The 19,225-nt window shown below is 39.6% G+C and overlaps 1 protein-coding gene and 1 long non-coding RNA gene across 2 annotated transcripts; both read left to right on the forward strand.

The window, feature by feature from the left end:
- Window positions 1–2,709: 2,709 nt before the first annotated feature.
- Window positions 2,710–3,609, forward strand: LOC110885289 (syntaxin-125). Its single transcript, XM_022132969.2, has one exon. The coding sequence runs from the start codon at window positions 2,710–2,712 to the stop codon at window positions 3,607–3,609; it is 900 nt and encodes a 299-aa protein (XP_021988661.1).
- A 3,892-nt stretch (window positions 3,610–7,501) lies between these two features.
- On the forward strand, window positions 7,502–9,034 carry LOC110885290. The gene is made up of 3 exons (XR_002562067.2): window positions 7,502–7,816; window positions 8,401–8,669; window positions 8,812–9,034. It is a non-coding gene; the product is annotated as an uncharacterized LOC110885290 (long non-coding RNA).
- Window positions 9,035–19,225: the final 10,191 nt, after the last annotated feature.

Raw genomic sequence — 19,225 nt, forward strand, 5'->3', positions numbered from 1 at the left:
ATGCTTCTTCTTTTCAATAGTGCTTTCAAGTCTTCAACAGAGCTTTGTAATCTTTAAGCAAATGTTTTGTTAGGGTTCGAGATTCATTATCTTTGAGAAGAGTTGTAGATCATTGCTTGTTTATTTCTTAACCATAATAGCATATTTTGGCTTATGATATCATCTGTTTATTTGTAGGTCCAATAAAAAAGTAAAGAGGTTTGGAGACGAAGTAACAACTTGTAGTTATAGGTATCCACCAGAAACAACAATCCAATATTTTGTTTAAAATGGGTAATGTTCGGTTACCAAATATGGTAAGATTTTGTTGCTATAAATAGGGCATAATATCCACTAATACTACTGTCTCAAACTATTATTAACAAACGATTTTTTTTTTTGAACGGCAAATCACTTTATATATAAATATAAAGAGCCAGCAAGCAACTGGGAGAACAACAAAACGAAAGAAACGAAAAAGAAAAAACGAGACAAACGACTACTACATCAAGCCAACTACATCAAACGAAACCCAATTCTCCCATTTCGGTTTCTTTAAATTTGAACGAATACTAACCCAAAGAAAAGAATCTTCCTTGATGAGCTCCACCGTCTTCATAATAGGGATGAAACTATCTTCAAAGACTTTGGCGTTTCTCGCGCTCCAAATTCTCCAAACCGTAGCGATAACAACCGTAGAAACTAGCCTCTTCCAAACTCTGCTCCCTGGGCAATCTTTAACAAATCTGACTAACTCCAAAAGCGACTCACAATTAAGCGGGAAACGAATACGGAGCCAAGCCAGGACATTCCACCAAATACTTTTAGCCCACAAGCAATTAAGAAAAATATGATTAAGACTTTCAACCTCCAGCTCACACCTAGGGCAGCCCACATCATGAACGGCCACCCCCCCCCCCCCTACGAGCTAGACCTTCCTTGGAAGCAACTCGACCGAGAAGAGCCCGCCAAAGCAGAATGTTACCTTTAGCCGGGGCCCAGCTGTTCCAAACTAAATTCGGGTCAACCACCGGGGTGGGCTGTCGAACGTTTTCCAGGTCAAGACGCACCTGCTTGACCGAGAAACTCTCCTCAACTGAAGATCGCCATTTCCAAGTCCCGTTCTCCTCTATTAGGTTCTGATTTATGTTTAACCCGGCTTTGGCTAAAACCGAATCCATTTTGCCGATGTCATTAACAAACGATTGAAAACCTAGACAAGAATCCTATTTGAAATCGTATCCTAAATATTACCGACTATACGCCTATTGCAAATTGTTCTTACCGACAAACCATCAAAAAGCCTAAGCGAGTAGTCCAATGGAAATCTGTCAGCGGTGAGTTATCCATCTGTAATTAGTTGGTGAACATTCCCAACAATTGACGACCAATGTTTGGGTTACTGGTGTTAGTAGTCGTTAGTAATCCGTTAGTGTTATAGAGGGATTACTGATACATATTTTAATATTTGGTTTATTATTATTTAATTTGTTTAGTGAGACCCGTATGTGTTGTCCTTCAGTTAATTTTATTAGAAATGTTTTTCTAGTTTTTTTTTTTTTTTTTTTTGAACGGCAAATTTCTTTTTATTTCTGTCGTCTGTGGGACTTAAATCCAAGATCTCACCCTCCCAAGATGTTTAAAGGCTTTGCCTTTGCCAATGGACCACCACCCCATTAAATATTTTTCTAGTTGTTGTCCTGTAAAATGGACTACTAAAATATTTATTAGATTTTATTGTAAGTTATTTAATATTATTATTATTACCAGTGTGTAAACAAGGTTCATAATATTCGGAACATTTATTTTAATATAAATTTATTGTTATTATTATTTATTTGTCTTTTGATTCATTAAGATTGACACTATATGAGTACTGCGGTAGGATGTTACATTAGATGAACCCTCCATTGATAAAAGTTACACCATGCTAAGGTTATGTGTAGTGGGCGGCATGGCATGGGGCGGTATGCCTCATAGCGCCGGCATAGCGCCGGCACACCGCCACGGAGGGCGCGATCGATCGAAAAATTGGAGGCGGCGCGATGTTAATGGCGCCGTGATTCTGGTTCCTTTTTAAAGCTTTGACCAATCACAAACAAGTAATCTTTTTAATATTAATTAAATAAAATTGAAAATTATTAAATAGGTAATGATGGGTAGGGGCTTTATGACTACGGGCTCTAGTGATATAACGCCCCATAAAGCCCCCGTGTGACGTGGCACGACACGTGTCGCATAACGCCCCACAAAGGGCTTTATGACTACGGATGGCCTAAGAAAGAAGTTCAATATATTAACATATATGGAGTTCTGTATAGTGTCAGTATGCAGAGTTTGGTGAAGATAATGCTAATTTTCATGTTTGAAATATACATATATACCAAAAAAAATGAAGTGTTCATTGGATTAAAATGATATTTGTATCTCAAAATTCAACCGTTAAATTTCTCCTACTTTAACTATTGACCTCTAAAAAATTAGTAATTATCCCTCCAATGTCACCTATCTTCCATTGAAAATGATAACTTTTATTAGTTGATCAACCTTTTGCATTTTTTCACCTTCTCTTCCACTTCCTCTAATTATTATTATTATCCCTTGTTGTTTTACCTAGAGAGAAGAAGAGAAGGTGTTTTTTTATTCAAAAAGTCTTAAATTCTATCTCATAGATAATCCTTTTTTGTTAGAAACTAGATTAACTATCCAGAGGGGGAAAAGCTAATCAAGATGAACGATCTATTCTCTGGTTCTTTCAAGCAAACTTATCCGGATGATGTCGAGGCAGGCGGTGGTGCGGCTAATGATGTGGTTGATCTTGATAAGTTCTTCCTTGATGTGGAGAATGTTAAAGAAGACATGTCAGGGGTTGAGAAGCTGCATAAAAAGCTACAAGAATCAAATGAGGAAAGTAAGATGGTTCATAATGCCAAAACAATGAAGCAACTTCGGGCGAGGATGGACTCAGATGTGGAGCAGGTGTTGAAGCGGGTAAAAGTTATAAAAGGAAAGCTCGTGGCCCTTGACAAGTCGAATGTGGAACATCGGAAGATTCCTGGTTGTGGGCCCGGCTCATCAACTGACCGAACCCGCACGTCTGTAGTTAGTGGTTTAGGCAAGAAGCTCAAGACCATGATGGATGACTTCCAAGCATTGCGAACTCGTATGAACGAAGAGTACAAAGAGACAGTTGGGAGAAGATATTTTACATTAACAGGTGAGAATGCAAACGAAGAATTAATTGAAAATTTGATATCTAGTGGAGAAGGCGAAGATTTTCTTCAAAAAGCGATCCAAGACCAAGGTCGGGGCCAAATTATGGATACAATCTCGGAAATCCAAGAAAGACATGATGGGATCAAAGATATAGAGAAAAACTTGATAGAACTCCACCAGATCTTCTTGGATATGGCCGCCCTAGTAGAAGCTCAAGGACAACAATTGAACGACATCGAGAGCCACGTGGCCCACGCGAGTTCATTCGTCCATCGTGGAACCGAGCAATTAGTGGAAGCAAGGGAGTTGCAAAAGAGCTCTAGGAAATGTTCTTGCATTGCCATTGCCCTCGTTCTTGTCTTAATTATCGTTGCACTTTACCCTGTTTGGTTCCCCATGTTGATGGGTAGATAAAATGATATTTTAGTTATGTTTCAAGTTTTCAATCCCAACATTTCTTTTAAGACCCGTATTTTGCTTTGCAATTCGATATATTTTCTGTTAAACCACAAATATGATCATCACACGTACATAAAATATGCCCATTATTTGAATGCTTGCTTAGACACAACAAATGGTTTTAAACCAAAAACACACTCACCATCATCTAGTAGGGTCTTCATAGTCCCGTTCAAATGAACATGTTCAACCCAGTCATCGATTTGGATTCGCGATGGGTGTTTTAAAATTTTACGATGATTAGTTTTAAATTTATGTTTCGAGCGAAATGTCACATCTAAAATCACATTATATGCATTTTTTACACGTGTAAGGAAAGACTGATTAAAACTAAAATTATTATGTGGGTGATAAAAAGAAGAAGAGATTATGGTCAAACATTATTCGTGTTCTAACTTTTTCCATGTGTAAGGAAAGACTGATAAAAACTAAAATTATTATGTGGCTGAGGATGGTAAGGGGACAATACGACGTTTTTCATAAAATTCTATACTTTTGTAATTCTTGTTTTGTCTTCCAAAGGTAGCTTTTTGAAAGATCCATGATTTCATCAAAGTGGATGGAAGAGCATGTGAGTGTTCGGTTTTCTTAATATTTCTACATGTTAGAACAGCAAGCATCTACATATTAGCACCGGGATTCTTTTTCATCAGGGTTGGTGTAGGTTTAATTTTAAGATTTCATTTGACTTAATGTTTTATAAAACGAATTGTATATATGTCATAACAAAGTTTTTTATTTATGAATTATTATTATTTCTTTAATTGTCAAATACGATCGGCGTTCTAGTTCATGAATCTGAAATACGAACGTAGTTTCTCCAACCCATCACCACAACCACCACCACCATAGCCGACCCACCACACCACCATAGTCGGCCCACCAACACCACCATAGCCGACCCACCACCACCACCACCCCAGCCGACCCACCACCACCACCCCAACCGACCCACCACCACCACCTCAGCCGACCCACCACCACCCCAGCCGGCACACCACCACCACCATAGCCGACCCACCACAACCACCCCAGCCGACCCACCACCACCACAACCACCCCATCCGACCCACCACCACCACCACCACAACCGACCCACCACCACCACAACCACCCTATCCGACCCACCACCACCACCACAACCGACCCACCACCACCACCAACATAGCCGACCCACCACCATCACCACAGCCGACCCACCACCACCACCACCATAGTCGGCCCACCACCACCACCATAGCCGACCCACCACCACCACTCCAGTCGACCCACCACCACCACCACAACCACCCCATCCGACCCACCACCACCACCACAACCGACCCACCACCACCACCACCACCACCACCACAACCGACCCACCACCACCACCACCACAACCACCCCATCCGACCCACCACCACCACCACCACAACCACCCCATCCGACCCACCACCACCACCACCACAACCGACCCACCACCACCACCACCAACATAGCCGACCCACCACCATCACCACAGCCGACCCACCACCACCATAGTCGGCCCACCACCACCACCATAGGCGACCCACCACCACCACCCCAGCCGACCCACCACCACCACAACCGACCTACCACCACCACCACCATAGTCGGCCCACCACCACCACCACAGCCGCCCCACCACCACCACCACCCCAGCCGACCCACCACCACCACCACCACCCCAGCCGACCCACCACCACCACCTCAGCCGACCCACCACCACCACCCCAGCCGACACACCACCACCACCACAACCACCCCAGTCGGCCCACCACCACCACCATAGTCGACCCACCACCATCACCACAGCCGACCCACCACCACCACCATAAACGGCCCACAAACACCACCATAGCCGACCCACCACCACCACCACCCCAGCCGACCCACCACCACCACCTCAGCCGACCCACCATCACCACCCCAGCCGGCACACCACCACCACCATAGCAGACCCACCACCACCACAACCACCCCAGCCGACCCACCACCACCACCACAACTACCCCAGCCGACCCACCACCACCACCACCACCATAGCCGACCCACCACCACCACCACAACCACCCCATCCGACCCACCACCACCATAGCCGACCCACCACCACCATAGCCGACCCACCACCACCATAGCCGACCCACCACCACTACCCCAGTCGGCTCACCACCACCACCATAGCCGACCCACCACCACCACAACCACCCCAGCCGACCCACCACCACCACCACAACCACCCCAGCCGACCCACCACCACCACCACCATAGCCGACCCACCACCACTACCCCAGTCGGCTCACCACCACCACCATAGCCGACCCACCACCACCACAACCACCCCAGCCGACCCACCACCACCACCACAACCACCATAGCCGACCCACCACCATTACCCCAGTCAGCTCACCACCACCACCATAGCCGACCCACCACCACCGCCACAACCACCCCATCCGACCCACCACCACCACCACCACAACCGACCCACCACCACCACCACCATAGCCGACCCACCACCACTACCCCAGTCGGCTCACCACCACCACCATAGCCGACCCACCACCACCACCACAACCACCCCATCCGACCCACCACCACCATAGCCGACCCACCACCACCATAGCCGACCCACCACCACTACCCCAGTCGGCTCACCACCACCACCATAGCCGACCCACCACCACCACCACCCCAGCCGACCCACCACCACCACCTCAGCCGACCCACCACCACCACCCCATCCGGCACACCACCACCACCATAGCCGACCCACCACCACCACAACCACCCCAGCCGACCCACCACCACCACCACAACCACCCCAGCCGACCCACCACCACCACCACCACCATAGCCGACCCACCACCACTACCCCAGTCGGCTCACCACCACCACCATAGCCGACCCACCACCACCACAACCACCCCAGCCGACCCACCACCACCACCACAACCACCCCAGCCGACCCACTACCACCACCACCACCACCACCATAGCCGACCCACCACCACTACCCCAGTCGGCTCACCACCACCACCATAGCCGACCCACCACCACCGCCACAACCACCCCATCCGACCCACCACCACCACCACCACAACCGACCCACCACCACCACCACCACCACCATAGCCGACCCACCACCACTACCCCAGTCAGCTCACCACCACCACCATAGCCGACCCACCACCACCACCCCAGCCGACCCACCACCACCACCACCACCATAGCCGACCCACCACCACCACAACCACCCCAGCCGACCCACCACCACCACCACAACCACCCCATCCGACCCACCACCACCACCACCACAACCGACCCACCACCACCACCACCACCATAGCCGACCCACCACCACCACCATAGCCGACCCACCACCACCACCCCAGCCGACCCACCACCACCACCACAACCGATCCACCACCACCACAACCACCCCAGCCGACCCACCACCACCACCATATGACATATGACATAGTGAAAAATTAATAAAATCTAAGAAAAGATACATTAATCTTATGTATTTCGGCCGTTCCTAACAAACTATTTAATAATACCATTATACCACACAACAAGACATCAATAAACTTTCATTTTCATTTGTAACATTAATTATTTTTTCTAGTAACCATCAAATTTAAAAAGAAAAAAAAAACAAATAACCTGATATATCCCACCTTTCAAATCACTAGAAAGCACACCGCACGGATCTCAATCCCAAACCCCTCTCATCCACCGTCCATTCTAATCACAATCAAATTTTTTTTTGAAAAAAGGCAATTCATTGAAGACCACCATTCTAATCACAATCAAATGACCACCATTCTCTCAAACTTCAACAAGTCAAATCACAATCTCAGTTTCCCCAAATTTGATTTGTATTCACCTGTTCCCCCCATTTCACCAAATTCCCTCCCAATCTTAATTCAATTCCCGCTCCCTCCTCTAAATTGAGTTCCCTCCCACCATTTCAATTTTCAATGTTTCATCAGCCTATAGATAATTAGATACTACACAGCAACTGGGTTTCACATTTTCCTCTTTCACCAACAAAACCCTCTTTTCTTTCCCTCTTATTCTTCTTTGATTTTGAGAGTGAAGTGTTAAAGTAGGGAGAGAAACTTTTACCTCTCGATCTGCTCACGTTGGTCTACAGGTAAATGTGTATTTAGATTCTGAATGTTGGATGTCCGTATCGACTTTGATCTACGATTAAGTTGATTTTTTTTTTTATTTATGACATGATTTCGCTGAAATGGCTACAATCGATACAACTATTTTTTTGCAAATTTTATTTGTTACATGTTTGGGTAATAGCTTATGTTGATTTACTTGGTTTTTTTTTTTGTTGAATTTGGATGTTGCTTCAGTAGATATTATCGAGTAGTGATGGTGTTTAGTACATTGTGTATTTTATATGGGTGTTTTTAACCAACTTTAATGCTCGAACAAATTGATATTGTGTGGATGTAAGATAAGGGCTTCAGTATAACTCAATTGTGTGATAACTTTATTGTATAGTATTTTTTATGCTTGTATTAAGCTTAATTAATAAACAGTTGGACTTTTTTAGTTCTTTATTTTTAATTTAAAAAATGTTAATTTTGATATTAATCAATGGATGTTTAGTTTTAAGTTTACTAACATACAGATCAATGGGCGTTTAGTTTTAAGTTTACTTCTGTATTTATATCGATTTAAAAGTGTGATCTAATTGTTTGTTTTGTTGGCTGGTGAAAGAAACAAAAAGATTAGAGAAAGAAAAAGAAAGAGCAAAGAAACTCAAAATGACGGAGCAATTTAAGGAAAATTGGATTGCAAATGCCGAAATGAAAGAACGAGTTCAATTCACAATTAGACATTCAAATTGATGAATGTGGTGTGTTTACTTGGAAGGGATCATTTTAACATTTCGTCTTATAAAGATTTCAGGACAAGAAACAATATAAAGCATGGGGAACAATACTAGGCTAAAGAGATAACTCTGTTGTGCATTAAAAAAGGAAGAGGTATGTATTTCTTTGATAGCAATATCACAATGTACATGTTCATCTTTAGTTTCATTTTGACTCGTGCAGTTGTGCATTTTGTTTAAATTGGATACATACAATTATTAATGTTGTGCATTAATGTAACGCTATATTTTGTTAGGCAATACGGTTCTGGTTGCAAGTATGAATTGAAGACAATGGTATTGGGTGCAAGTATGATGACATCGGTTCGGGACGCTATTGTATATCACTTTTATCATCTTTAGAGATATATGTATTTATCTTACTTTAAAACTCTTGTAATCTTGTGTTACTTTGAAACCTTTGTAATTTGTATTCTTGGGTTCTATTATATTGGTTCTAATTTAATTTTGTTTTTTGTATATTTATTTTCATTTTTAGATAATTTGTTGATGATATAATTTACTGGAAATTTTTAATAAAATTTCCTGGAGATTAATATATAATATATATATTATTTCTCTAAAACACCAAGATATTAAGAAAATTAAATGTTTTTGTTAACATATCAAAAGATGCGGTTATATAACCCACATCTTTTGAGTATAATAGGGAAAAGTAGTTTATTTGTTGGTATATTAAAAGATGCGGTTCTAGAACCCCATCTTTTGGACCCGCATTATTTGGCGTATAGCCAAAAGATGCCTTGCCATAAGATGCGGGTCTATAACCGCATCTCATAGGCAATTTAACCGCATCTTTTAGTCAAATCTGTACTAGTGATAATAACACTTGATAAAAAAATGTAGAAGTTTTATAATACTAATTTAAAAAAATGTTGACGTTTTATACTAACACTTGATAAAAAAATGTAGAAGTTTTATAATACTAATTTAAAAAACTGTTGACGTTTTATAATACTAATTTAAAAAAAGTTGACGTTTTATACTAACACTTGATAAAAAATGTAGAAGTTTTATAATATTAATTATAAAAAATATTGACGTTTTATAATAATAATTAACTAATAAAAATATTGCCATTTTTCTAAATATATTAAATAAAAAAAAACATTTATATACCTTCCTTTTATAACAATAAATAATAATAAATATAAATGTTTATATTTTTTTTTATTTTAACAACAATTTAAAAAATATATATATAAAGTTTTTTTTAAATAATACTTAAATAATTTTTAAGTATTTTAGTTTTACTAATATTTTATATATTATTTAATTTGAACTTTAGTAATAACAGTAATTCATAATTTTACGTGTTTATTTTTTATTTTTATCAATATTATTTTATATATTATTATATTTATGCATTGCATTCATTAATTTTAAAAAATAAAATTAAAACCGCGTCTATCTTTATTTTTTTAACATTTTGTGGGCATTGGATCGATATCGGTATGGTTCGTTACAATTACGGTACAATAATAATTTGTGTCCATCAATTTAAAAACAAATCTAAAACCCCGTCTATGATTGTTTATTTTTAACATTTCGCAGGCATTTGATTGGTATCGATACGGTTCGTTACAGCAGCGGTACAATACATGCATTAGGTATAGAAATAAACACGTGTGTAATATCAGCTGAAAACGATAGAAACGAACACCGGTAGAGTGGCATTAATGTTGTTTGAACGGTACCGACAGGTTTAGATTGTCACGGTACATGTACCGATATTCATTTATCATTACATACATACGAAGTTGTATATGCATTTGATTGGTATCGATACGGTTCGTTACAGCAGCGGTACATCACATGCACTAGGTCTAGAAATCAACATGTGTTTTAGATCAGCTGAAAACGATAAAAACGAACACCGGTAGAGCGGCATTGATGTTGTCCGAACGGTATCGATTGGTTTAGATTGCCACGGTACATGTACCGATATTCATTTATCGTCACATACAAAGTTGTATAAATGAATAATTTTAAAAACCAGAAACCATTAAAAGAATACAGTAATGGTATTGATGTTGTACGGTACGGTTCTGTACGATAGCGATACAATGTCAGTTTATAGAAAGAAAAAACAGTAAAAATAAATATTGGTAATGAACATTGTTGTTCGTTTGGTTTCGTTTCGATTCACTGTGATAACGATATGATACCGATGTTCAGTTTGACAAAGTATGGTAGCGATACGGTGTTAGTTTATCGACAACAAAAATATTAAAAATATAACCAGTACCAATACAGATGTTGTCGAGTTAATTTTAGTTAGGTTTGGTATGATAGTTGAACAATATTTGTTTGCAATACAATTTATATCACAATGTTGAAAAAATAAACATAGAATGCAAACCAACTGAACCAATATCAACTAAATAACATCATATTTGTTTATATTGTTTTTAATCGATGTAAGATTTTCTCTTTAGATTACTATAACGAGTTCCGGTACCCTAACGAATCGAACAAATAACGACGGAATTCCCGCTGCGAAGCACGAATTAAAAAATAACTAGTTTGATATGAAATCAGACCAGGTGATTTCTAATTTATAGATAACCGTTGCAATTACATAAATAGGAAAGCCAACAGAAAATCATTTCTAATGCAACTTTAGTCATGCATGCCAATTCGATGCGTTTCCAATGATGCATCATTAAGGCGCAAAAAAAGGGATTTTTACATATTTCCCCCTCCTAAGCAGCTTTATTACATATTTCCCAAACCCATAAATTTAATTACATATTTCCCCTTCCTAAAGAAGCCTTATTACATATTTCCCCAATCTCTAAATTGTTATTACATATTTCCCTAATCTCTAAATTTAATTACATATTTCACCTTCCTAAACCCCATATATTACATATTTATCCATTTCATTAAAAATACTCTTATAGAATTACTATTTTACCCCTAATGAGTTTATTAAATAAATAACTACAATATCACTACTTATTGTTATAGCAATCTTAATAATATTTTTGTTATTTTGCATGATATTTAGGTTTTATCGATAAGTATATAATTATATATGTATATAATTAGGTAATTCTTCGTCTATCCTTTAAGTTTCACGATTACCGCCAGTTTTCCGTATTGTATTGTCCGTTTATTATTATTTATTGTTTGAATTGAATATACGATCGATTGAGAAATCAAAATTTGAGGTTGAACGTAGTAATGAATATGTTAAGATAGAGAGTGAGGTTTCTGTTGATGTTTGTGTATATAATTATATATGTATATGTGAAGTAGGTGGATTAGACTAAGAGTAAACATGTATTTTTTTATAGAAATCTTAAATAAGAAACCTAAATATCATATAAAATAACAAAAATATTATTAAGATTACTATAACAATAAGTAGTGATATTATAGTTATTTATTTAATAAACTCATTAGGGGTAAAATAGTAATTCTATAAGAGTATTTTTAATGAAATGGATAAATATGTAATATATGGGGTTTAGGAAGGTGAAATATGTAATTAAATTTAGAGATTGGGGAAATATGTAATAAAAATTTAGAGATTGGGGAAATATGTAATAAGGCTTCTTTAGGAAGGGGAAATATGTAATTAAATTTATGGGTTGGGGAAATATGTAATAAAGCTGCTTAGGAGGGGGAAATATGTAAAAATCCAAAAAAAAAAAAAAAATTCCTAGCTCCGGGCGATGCCCCTTTGGAAGTCCCCACATTATAAAAGCTTCACCCCTAACAACCTTAGAGGTTTCTTAGTGTCGCAGTCATAATATTTTCAATGAGCGTGTACACCACACCTTCTAACTCGGATCAATAGTTATAATGATTTGCCGTTTTATTTCTAAGTAAACCCAATAACCCAAAATAGCTTGATGACACTAAAAGCCAGGTTTTTTTTTTTTTTGGTGCTTGGATGTCTTTGACCTCGAAGTATGAACTTTTTGATTTGGGTCAGATTGTGTCGCATAAATAATATAACTTGTCATTGCGACGGGTAAATCTTACATGTAGATTGATGTTTTTCAGGTAATCATGACCACCAAAAATACAATGCATCATTCAATAATCATTTAGAGACAATAACTTTTTAGAATTTAATCGAATTTGGCGTACTCATTTTTTTTTTCAATTTGGTTTTCAAATGAAACTTGTATAGATTAATATATTCTAACTAGGCTTAGAAAATCTTGGGGGTCCGGGTGGTGGTCGGTCGAAATTACCTTCCCTTCATATACATAAATGGTGACGTCAATAGTGCTCTGTTTCTAATGGTGGAAAAGGGCGGCTGCCCTTTTTTTTTATTTTTTTTTATTTTTCAAGATAGTATACTTATAATTGAGTAAAGATTGTTTATTCCCTTATTGTTTAACCAATTTACGATTGTATCCCTGTTTTTAAATTACGATTTTTTCATCAGTATAAAATTATGTTTTTGTCACCAGTTCAAAATAAAATTATGCTTTTGCCTAAGTTAAAATTTTGTCCTTGGTTCAAAATTACGCTTTTGCCCTCGGTTCAAAATTACGTTTATGCCCCGTTTAATTTTACAGTTTTGTCATTAGTTTTTTTTTTCCTCCGAGCCAATGCTTGGCACTTCCCCATTGGTCTAATCAAATTACGATTTTGTCCCGCTTAAATTTACAGTTTTGCCATAGGTTTTATTCTTTTTTCTTCTCCCAGCCAAATTACGATTTTGTCCTCAGCTCGAATATATAGTTTTGCCATTTTTTTCCTTGTCAAATTACAATTTTGCCCCCAGTTTAAAATTTGTTTTAGTGTTTTTTTTTTTTCTGACAAAACTATGGTATGTTTTGTTTTAATTCGTTGGCTCGATGTACTTTTTATTCGTGCTAACCGGTAGCTTCTCCATTGTTTTAGTTTTTTTAGCAAAAGTATGGTAGTGTTTTGTTTTAATTTGTTGACTCAATAAATTTTCTTTTTAGATCGTGTTATGAGTAGTATGTACAACCAGTGTTGCAAAAGTCGGATTCCTCGGCCGAGTACTCGGTCCTCGGACCTCCACCTTGGCGACTTCCTCCTAGGCGGTCTCAACTAGTCGGCCTCGGGAGTACTTGGTCCTAGTCGGCGCCTAGTCGGCCTAGTCGGAGCCTAGTCGGCCTAGTCGGAGCCTAGTCGGCCTAGTCGGTCTAGGCGGTTAACGTGGTTTGTTGACTTTTAATCGGTCAAACTCGGTCAAAATCGGCCTACTCGGCCTTGTACTCGGACTACTCGGCCTTGTACTCAGACTAGTCGGACTTGTATTCAGAATATTTGAACTTTAAACATGTTTCATTTTAAATTATACCCAGTTGACATGAATTATGCTTATTTTAACACATAAATAATATATAACAATTAATTTTCTTTATGTTTACCATGTCCGCGTACTCCCCGAGTACTCTCCGAGTACTCCGATTACTCCCAACTCCCCAGTCGGCCGACTAGGGACCGCCTAGCGACTTTTACAACACTGTGTACAACTAAGCGAAATACAGACGTATATGTTATGAGAGAGAAATATTCGGCTTATTGCCCCGCAACGCGGGCAGGGCAGAACCTAGTTTCCTACATATACAAAAACCAAATGCCTGGCACTCCCCCATTGGACCAACATGTTTATTGTTTTATATCCATTTTAAAATTACGTTTTTACCCTCAACTCAAAATAAAATTACGCTTTTTGTCCCCATCTCAAAATTGCGATCTTGCCCTCACTTCAAAATTACGACTTTGCCTGACACTCTCCCATTGAACCAACCAGTTTATTATTTTATATCCATTCTAAAATCATGTTTTTGCCCCTCTTTAAAATTACGGTTTTGCCCTCAGCTCAAAATAAAATTACGCTTTTGTCCCCAGCTCAAAATTACGATTTGTCCTTCCATTGAAAATAAAATTATGGTTTTGCCCTCAGCTTAGAATTACCTTTTCGCCCCCAATTCAACATAAAATTATGTTTTTGGCCCCAGCTAAAAATTACGATTTTGCCTTCTGTTAAAAAATGTGATTTTCCCCGTTTAAAAAATTGTGATTTCGCCCTCAATTCAAAATTACGTTTTTTCCCCAGTTCAAAATAAAATTATGTTTTTCCCACCAACTCAAAATTACGATTGTGCCCTAAGTTCAAATTTAGCTGTTACCCCAAGTTCAAAATTACGAATTTGCCCCTGTGAAAATTTACAACTTTGCCCCTGGTTCAAATTTACAGTACTGCCATTACTTTAGCTTTTGGCAAATTACGATTTTACCCCAGTCAAAAAATACAACTTTTCCTCAGTTAAAATTACAATATTGCCATTGTTTTAGTTTTTTTTTCAAAACTATAAAAGTGTTTTGTTTTAATTGGTTGACTCGATTTAATTGTTTTTCGTGCCAATAAGCTGCCTAACACCCGCTCATTATTCGGCCATCACCCCGCAACGTGTGCGGGGCATCAACTAGTTTACTTACATATACAAATTACATGAGGGCAATAGTTCAGCCACCACATTGGTGGAAAATGGGCAGTTGCCCATCTTTTTTTTCTTTTTTTTTATTTTTAATATGATTTTGTTCCGGTTCAAATTAAAATTATGTTTTTACCCCAACTTAAAATTACGAATTTGCACTTGGTTTAAAATTATGAGTTTCCTCTCATTTAAAAAATCACAATTTTGCCCCAGCTAAAATTTGTAGTACTTCCGTCGTTTTAGTTTTTTTCCTAGCTCAAAATTACGATTTGGCTCTCAGTTGAAAAATATGATTTTGCCCCTTTTCAAAAATTACGATTTCGCCCCTGAGTTTAAAATTACGCTTTTGCCCTCATTTCAAAATAAACTTATGCTTTTGTCCCCAGCTAAAAATTACGATTTTGCCATTCGTTCAAAACTATGATTTTGCCCCGGTTCAAAATAAAATTTTGGTTTTGCCCTCTTTTGAAAACTTCTGATTTTGCCTCCAGTTAAAATCTGTAGTCTTGCCATCGTTTTAGTTTTTTTTTTTTTTTTTTTTTTTTTTTTTTTTTTTTTGCAAAACAATAGTAGTTTTTATTTTACTTGGTTGACTCAATCTAACTTTTTTTGTCTACAAGGTGTCTAACACTCGCTCATTGTTTCTGACAATTTACTATTTTACCCCCAGTTCATGTTTGCCATCTTTTTTTAGCAAAACTATGACAGTGTTTTGGTTTAATTGATTGACTCGATGTAATTTTTTTGAAATCGTGTTATGAGTAATATGCACAAGTAACTAAAATACATGCTTACATGTTATGAAACTAAGAAATATTTGGCTTAACGCCCCGCAACACGGACGGGACATCCAACTAGTTACGTATAAATATAAAGAAACTACGGGATCGATTGACTCAGCACCATATATCCTAGGTCCCGCCATGCATTTACATGTTCCTATAGTTATACATATAAATATGGGTATTTGTTTTTTGTTTGTTTATTATATACTAGTTTAAGTATTTGTGTGTTACATGGGTGGTTTCACAAAAAATATATTATCTAACAGTGTACATAAATATTTTAATGAAAGAATCGTTCCAATACTAACGTAAATATAAAATTACACTTAATTGAAATACATGAATACGAAATATGACTTGGACGTTATAGTAATTGGCTTGATTTTTGTCCAGATTATGTCTTCGGCTTGTCGGGTTTGTTTATTACCCTTTACACAACCATGCTCGTTCACCACAGATCGGTCTATAGGCTGTCAAAGTTAACAACCAACAAACTAATAGAATACATCATAGCAGAAATTTATATTCTTTCCTTATTTGGTTGGCGTTCCTTTTCCTCACTTGACACAAATTCTTGGCCAGAGGCAAGAAGAATGATAAGGTATCATTAGCATTTGTCATCTTGGTGATCATAATCTGATATTCATCATATTACCTTATGTATTTCATGCCTTTTTTTATTAATAAACTTAGCTTAATCTTTTACTGGTTTGCTTGTTTTTGTATGACACGAAGTTTAAATTAAGAGGTTGAAGCATTCATTGGATACTAAACCATTTACTCGAACTTATGACCTAAGATTCTGATTTATGTCTCTCAAAATAGTGTGCTGGCAGCCAATGATATCTAGATCAAGTGTTGGAGGGCTTGTATTTCTCTTGTAAGATACAGGTTCGACTCCCACTTGGTGCAGAGTGAGGCACTGGTGGGCAATGATAGGAGACTCAGGGAAACCTGGGTTGGATCCTTGAGCCAAACGGGTTTTACCGGTAATTTCACTGTTGTGCCTAAGGGCGGGTGGGTTACCGGGTTTTCCCCGGAATTGGTGGTGGACTCAGGTTACTCTCGAAGTACTCTGTTTGTCCAGTTAGTGCCCCAAAAATGCTCGGGATTGAGTTTGTTGGCCGTTAAAAAAAAAAGTGTGCTGCCTTCAAATCATGACTATATTGTTATCGCTATGTGATAATGTCACATCACATTATAAAGTCTAAAAGACTAGCTAGTTAAGTTTAAAAAATACGTAATGAAAAAGTAATTTTTTAATCAATAATATTTTTATATCTTTTCAATCATTCCACACCAAAAGAGCAATTACAAAGCAATGACAGGTAGTCGGACAATAAGTTGCGCCGCCACCCCCTTTTGATTAGAAAAACCAATTCTATTAAATACAAAGTTTGAAACCTTTAGCGACGAAGAATTATTATTAACGACTTTTTGAACCCGATTCAAGAGTCGCACAACGTCAGGAGCGAGACCACCAAAGGTATCAAACGCAAACGGGACAAACACATGTTGATTCTCCCGGCAGGCTTTCTCATGTTTTGCCACTTTGCTCGCCTCTGCCTTGAGCACCGCTTGCCCTACGACAAAGCCCTTGTCCTTGAGCACCGGTTTCCCTACGAAAAAGCCCTTGTCCTTGAGCCCGACAAGGGAGGAGACTCCAGTTAGATCTACACAAGCGTGTTCCCCCCTTCCCATCCAAACACAAGGATGTCCGCCGGGCGTAAAGTGGACCTCCCCTCTAAGGGGTCAGTCAGGAAATTTACTGGAGCTTCCTTTTTGGCAGAGATCCCAGCCCGCTTAAGAACATCGCATAACACATCTCTCACCCAACTATGCCGATATTTAAACCTTGGTAGCTCTTTACAGTGGATCGCATGCTCGCCGAAAGAATCCAAACACGCTTTGCTGCATACCGGACATGGCTCGTCAACTGGGAACAAAGGAATCATCAGTCGGTATCTAAGGATAGCACGGTATTCCACAGCCGACATGTGTTGCCCCAAGCCTTCAATAGGTGCGACAGACAAAAAATCCTGAGCATGTGGGGCACGTAGACATTCAAACACAGCTCTTTGCCGAGGGGATAAAACAAACTTCTCTTCAAACCTCTTAACAATTTCTCCATATAAGGCATTCACCAGAATTTTCTGGGATTTAGGAGGGGCGGTGTCTTTAATGTAGAACCCGCCAATATCAAGGTCGGGAAGAGAACTATGCAAAAGGTCCAACGCACTCCTGTAATCGGAGTCTAAAACATCCCCACCACATTCTCAGAGTATGTGGTCTTGTAAACCCCAAGAGTGGGCCCTTGAAGCCACGAAAGCATATGTAGAGGCATCCTCGGCCGTACAAATCCCTAAGCCTCCGAATTGGGTCGGGAGAAAAGCCAACCTCCACTGGAGATCACCAAAAAAGGCACCCCCATAAACAACAATATCCTCTAATGCTCCCCGGAGGCCTTCATCAAAAACAGAGACAGCTCCCCCGACCAAAGAAGGTTGACACGTTCGAAGACCAAACAGTAATTTAGCAACACTCATACAAGAACGAAGCAAGAGGAGCTCGCTCTGAGGGTCCCGTAGGCGTTTAAGGCACCTCATCAGCTCTACTGCACAGTTCGCTCTTTTAAGAGCCATACCACTAATAAACTCTGCATCACGACTAACGGCACTCCCCAGGAGTTTCACACCCAGGACCGGCCTCCCAATCCCCCGAGGGAATAAACCCTCCTGAACCTTTACACCATTGCAGGTTGGCCAGAAAACTTCAGTTTTCTTTAAATTAAGTTGAAGCCCTAAGGAAGGACCCTCAGCTCTGATAATATCTAAAGCATTAGCCACTTGGGTGGCATCTCCAATAAGCGTTCCGTCATCTAGGTACCAGGCATGAAATAGAAGTTTGCAGCGATCCCTTATTCGGTGAACAAAGGGGTGTAGAACAAGGGCAAAAAGGAGGGGCCCCAAGGGGTCCCCCTGTTGAACGCCAGTAGAAGACCAAATATACTCATCCCCCACATATAATCTAGCTGGTTGACCATATAAAAAATCGACCCACGTAGAAATAGAAGGACACCTTTCCCTTACCTCGTACAGTAGGGCTGTCCTATCAACCAAATTAAAAGCGTTCGAAAAATCAACAGTAAGCATAGCAAGAGACCCATCTTGGTGGTACTCATTAAGGAATCTGTTCGCACTATGAAGAATGGCCTCTGCCCCACACGGAATCCCTACCCCAAACTGGAAATCGCCAAGGTATTTGACCATCTCCTTCCCAATACCTTTCATGGCCACCTTGGAGATCACCCTCCTCCAAATCGACCCAACAGCGATAAGCCTAATCCCATTATCCGGTTTGAGAAGAAGTGTTAGAGGAGCAGAAGCAACAAACTCCGCCAGACTCCTCGGGCACCTCCCCCCCCC

Source organism: Helianthus annuus, chromosome 10 (assembly GCF_002127325.2).
Source record: "Helianthus annuus cultivar XRQ/B chromosome 10, HanXRQr2.0-SUNRISE, whole genome shotgun sequence".
Classification (NCBI taxonomy): domain Eukaryota; kingdom Viridiplantae; phylum Streptophyta; class Magnoliopsida; order Asterales; family Asteraceae; genus Helianthus; species Helianthus annuus.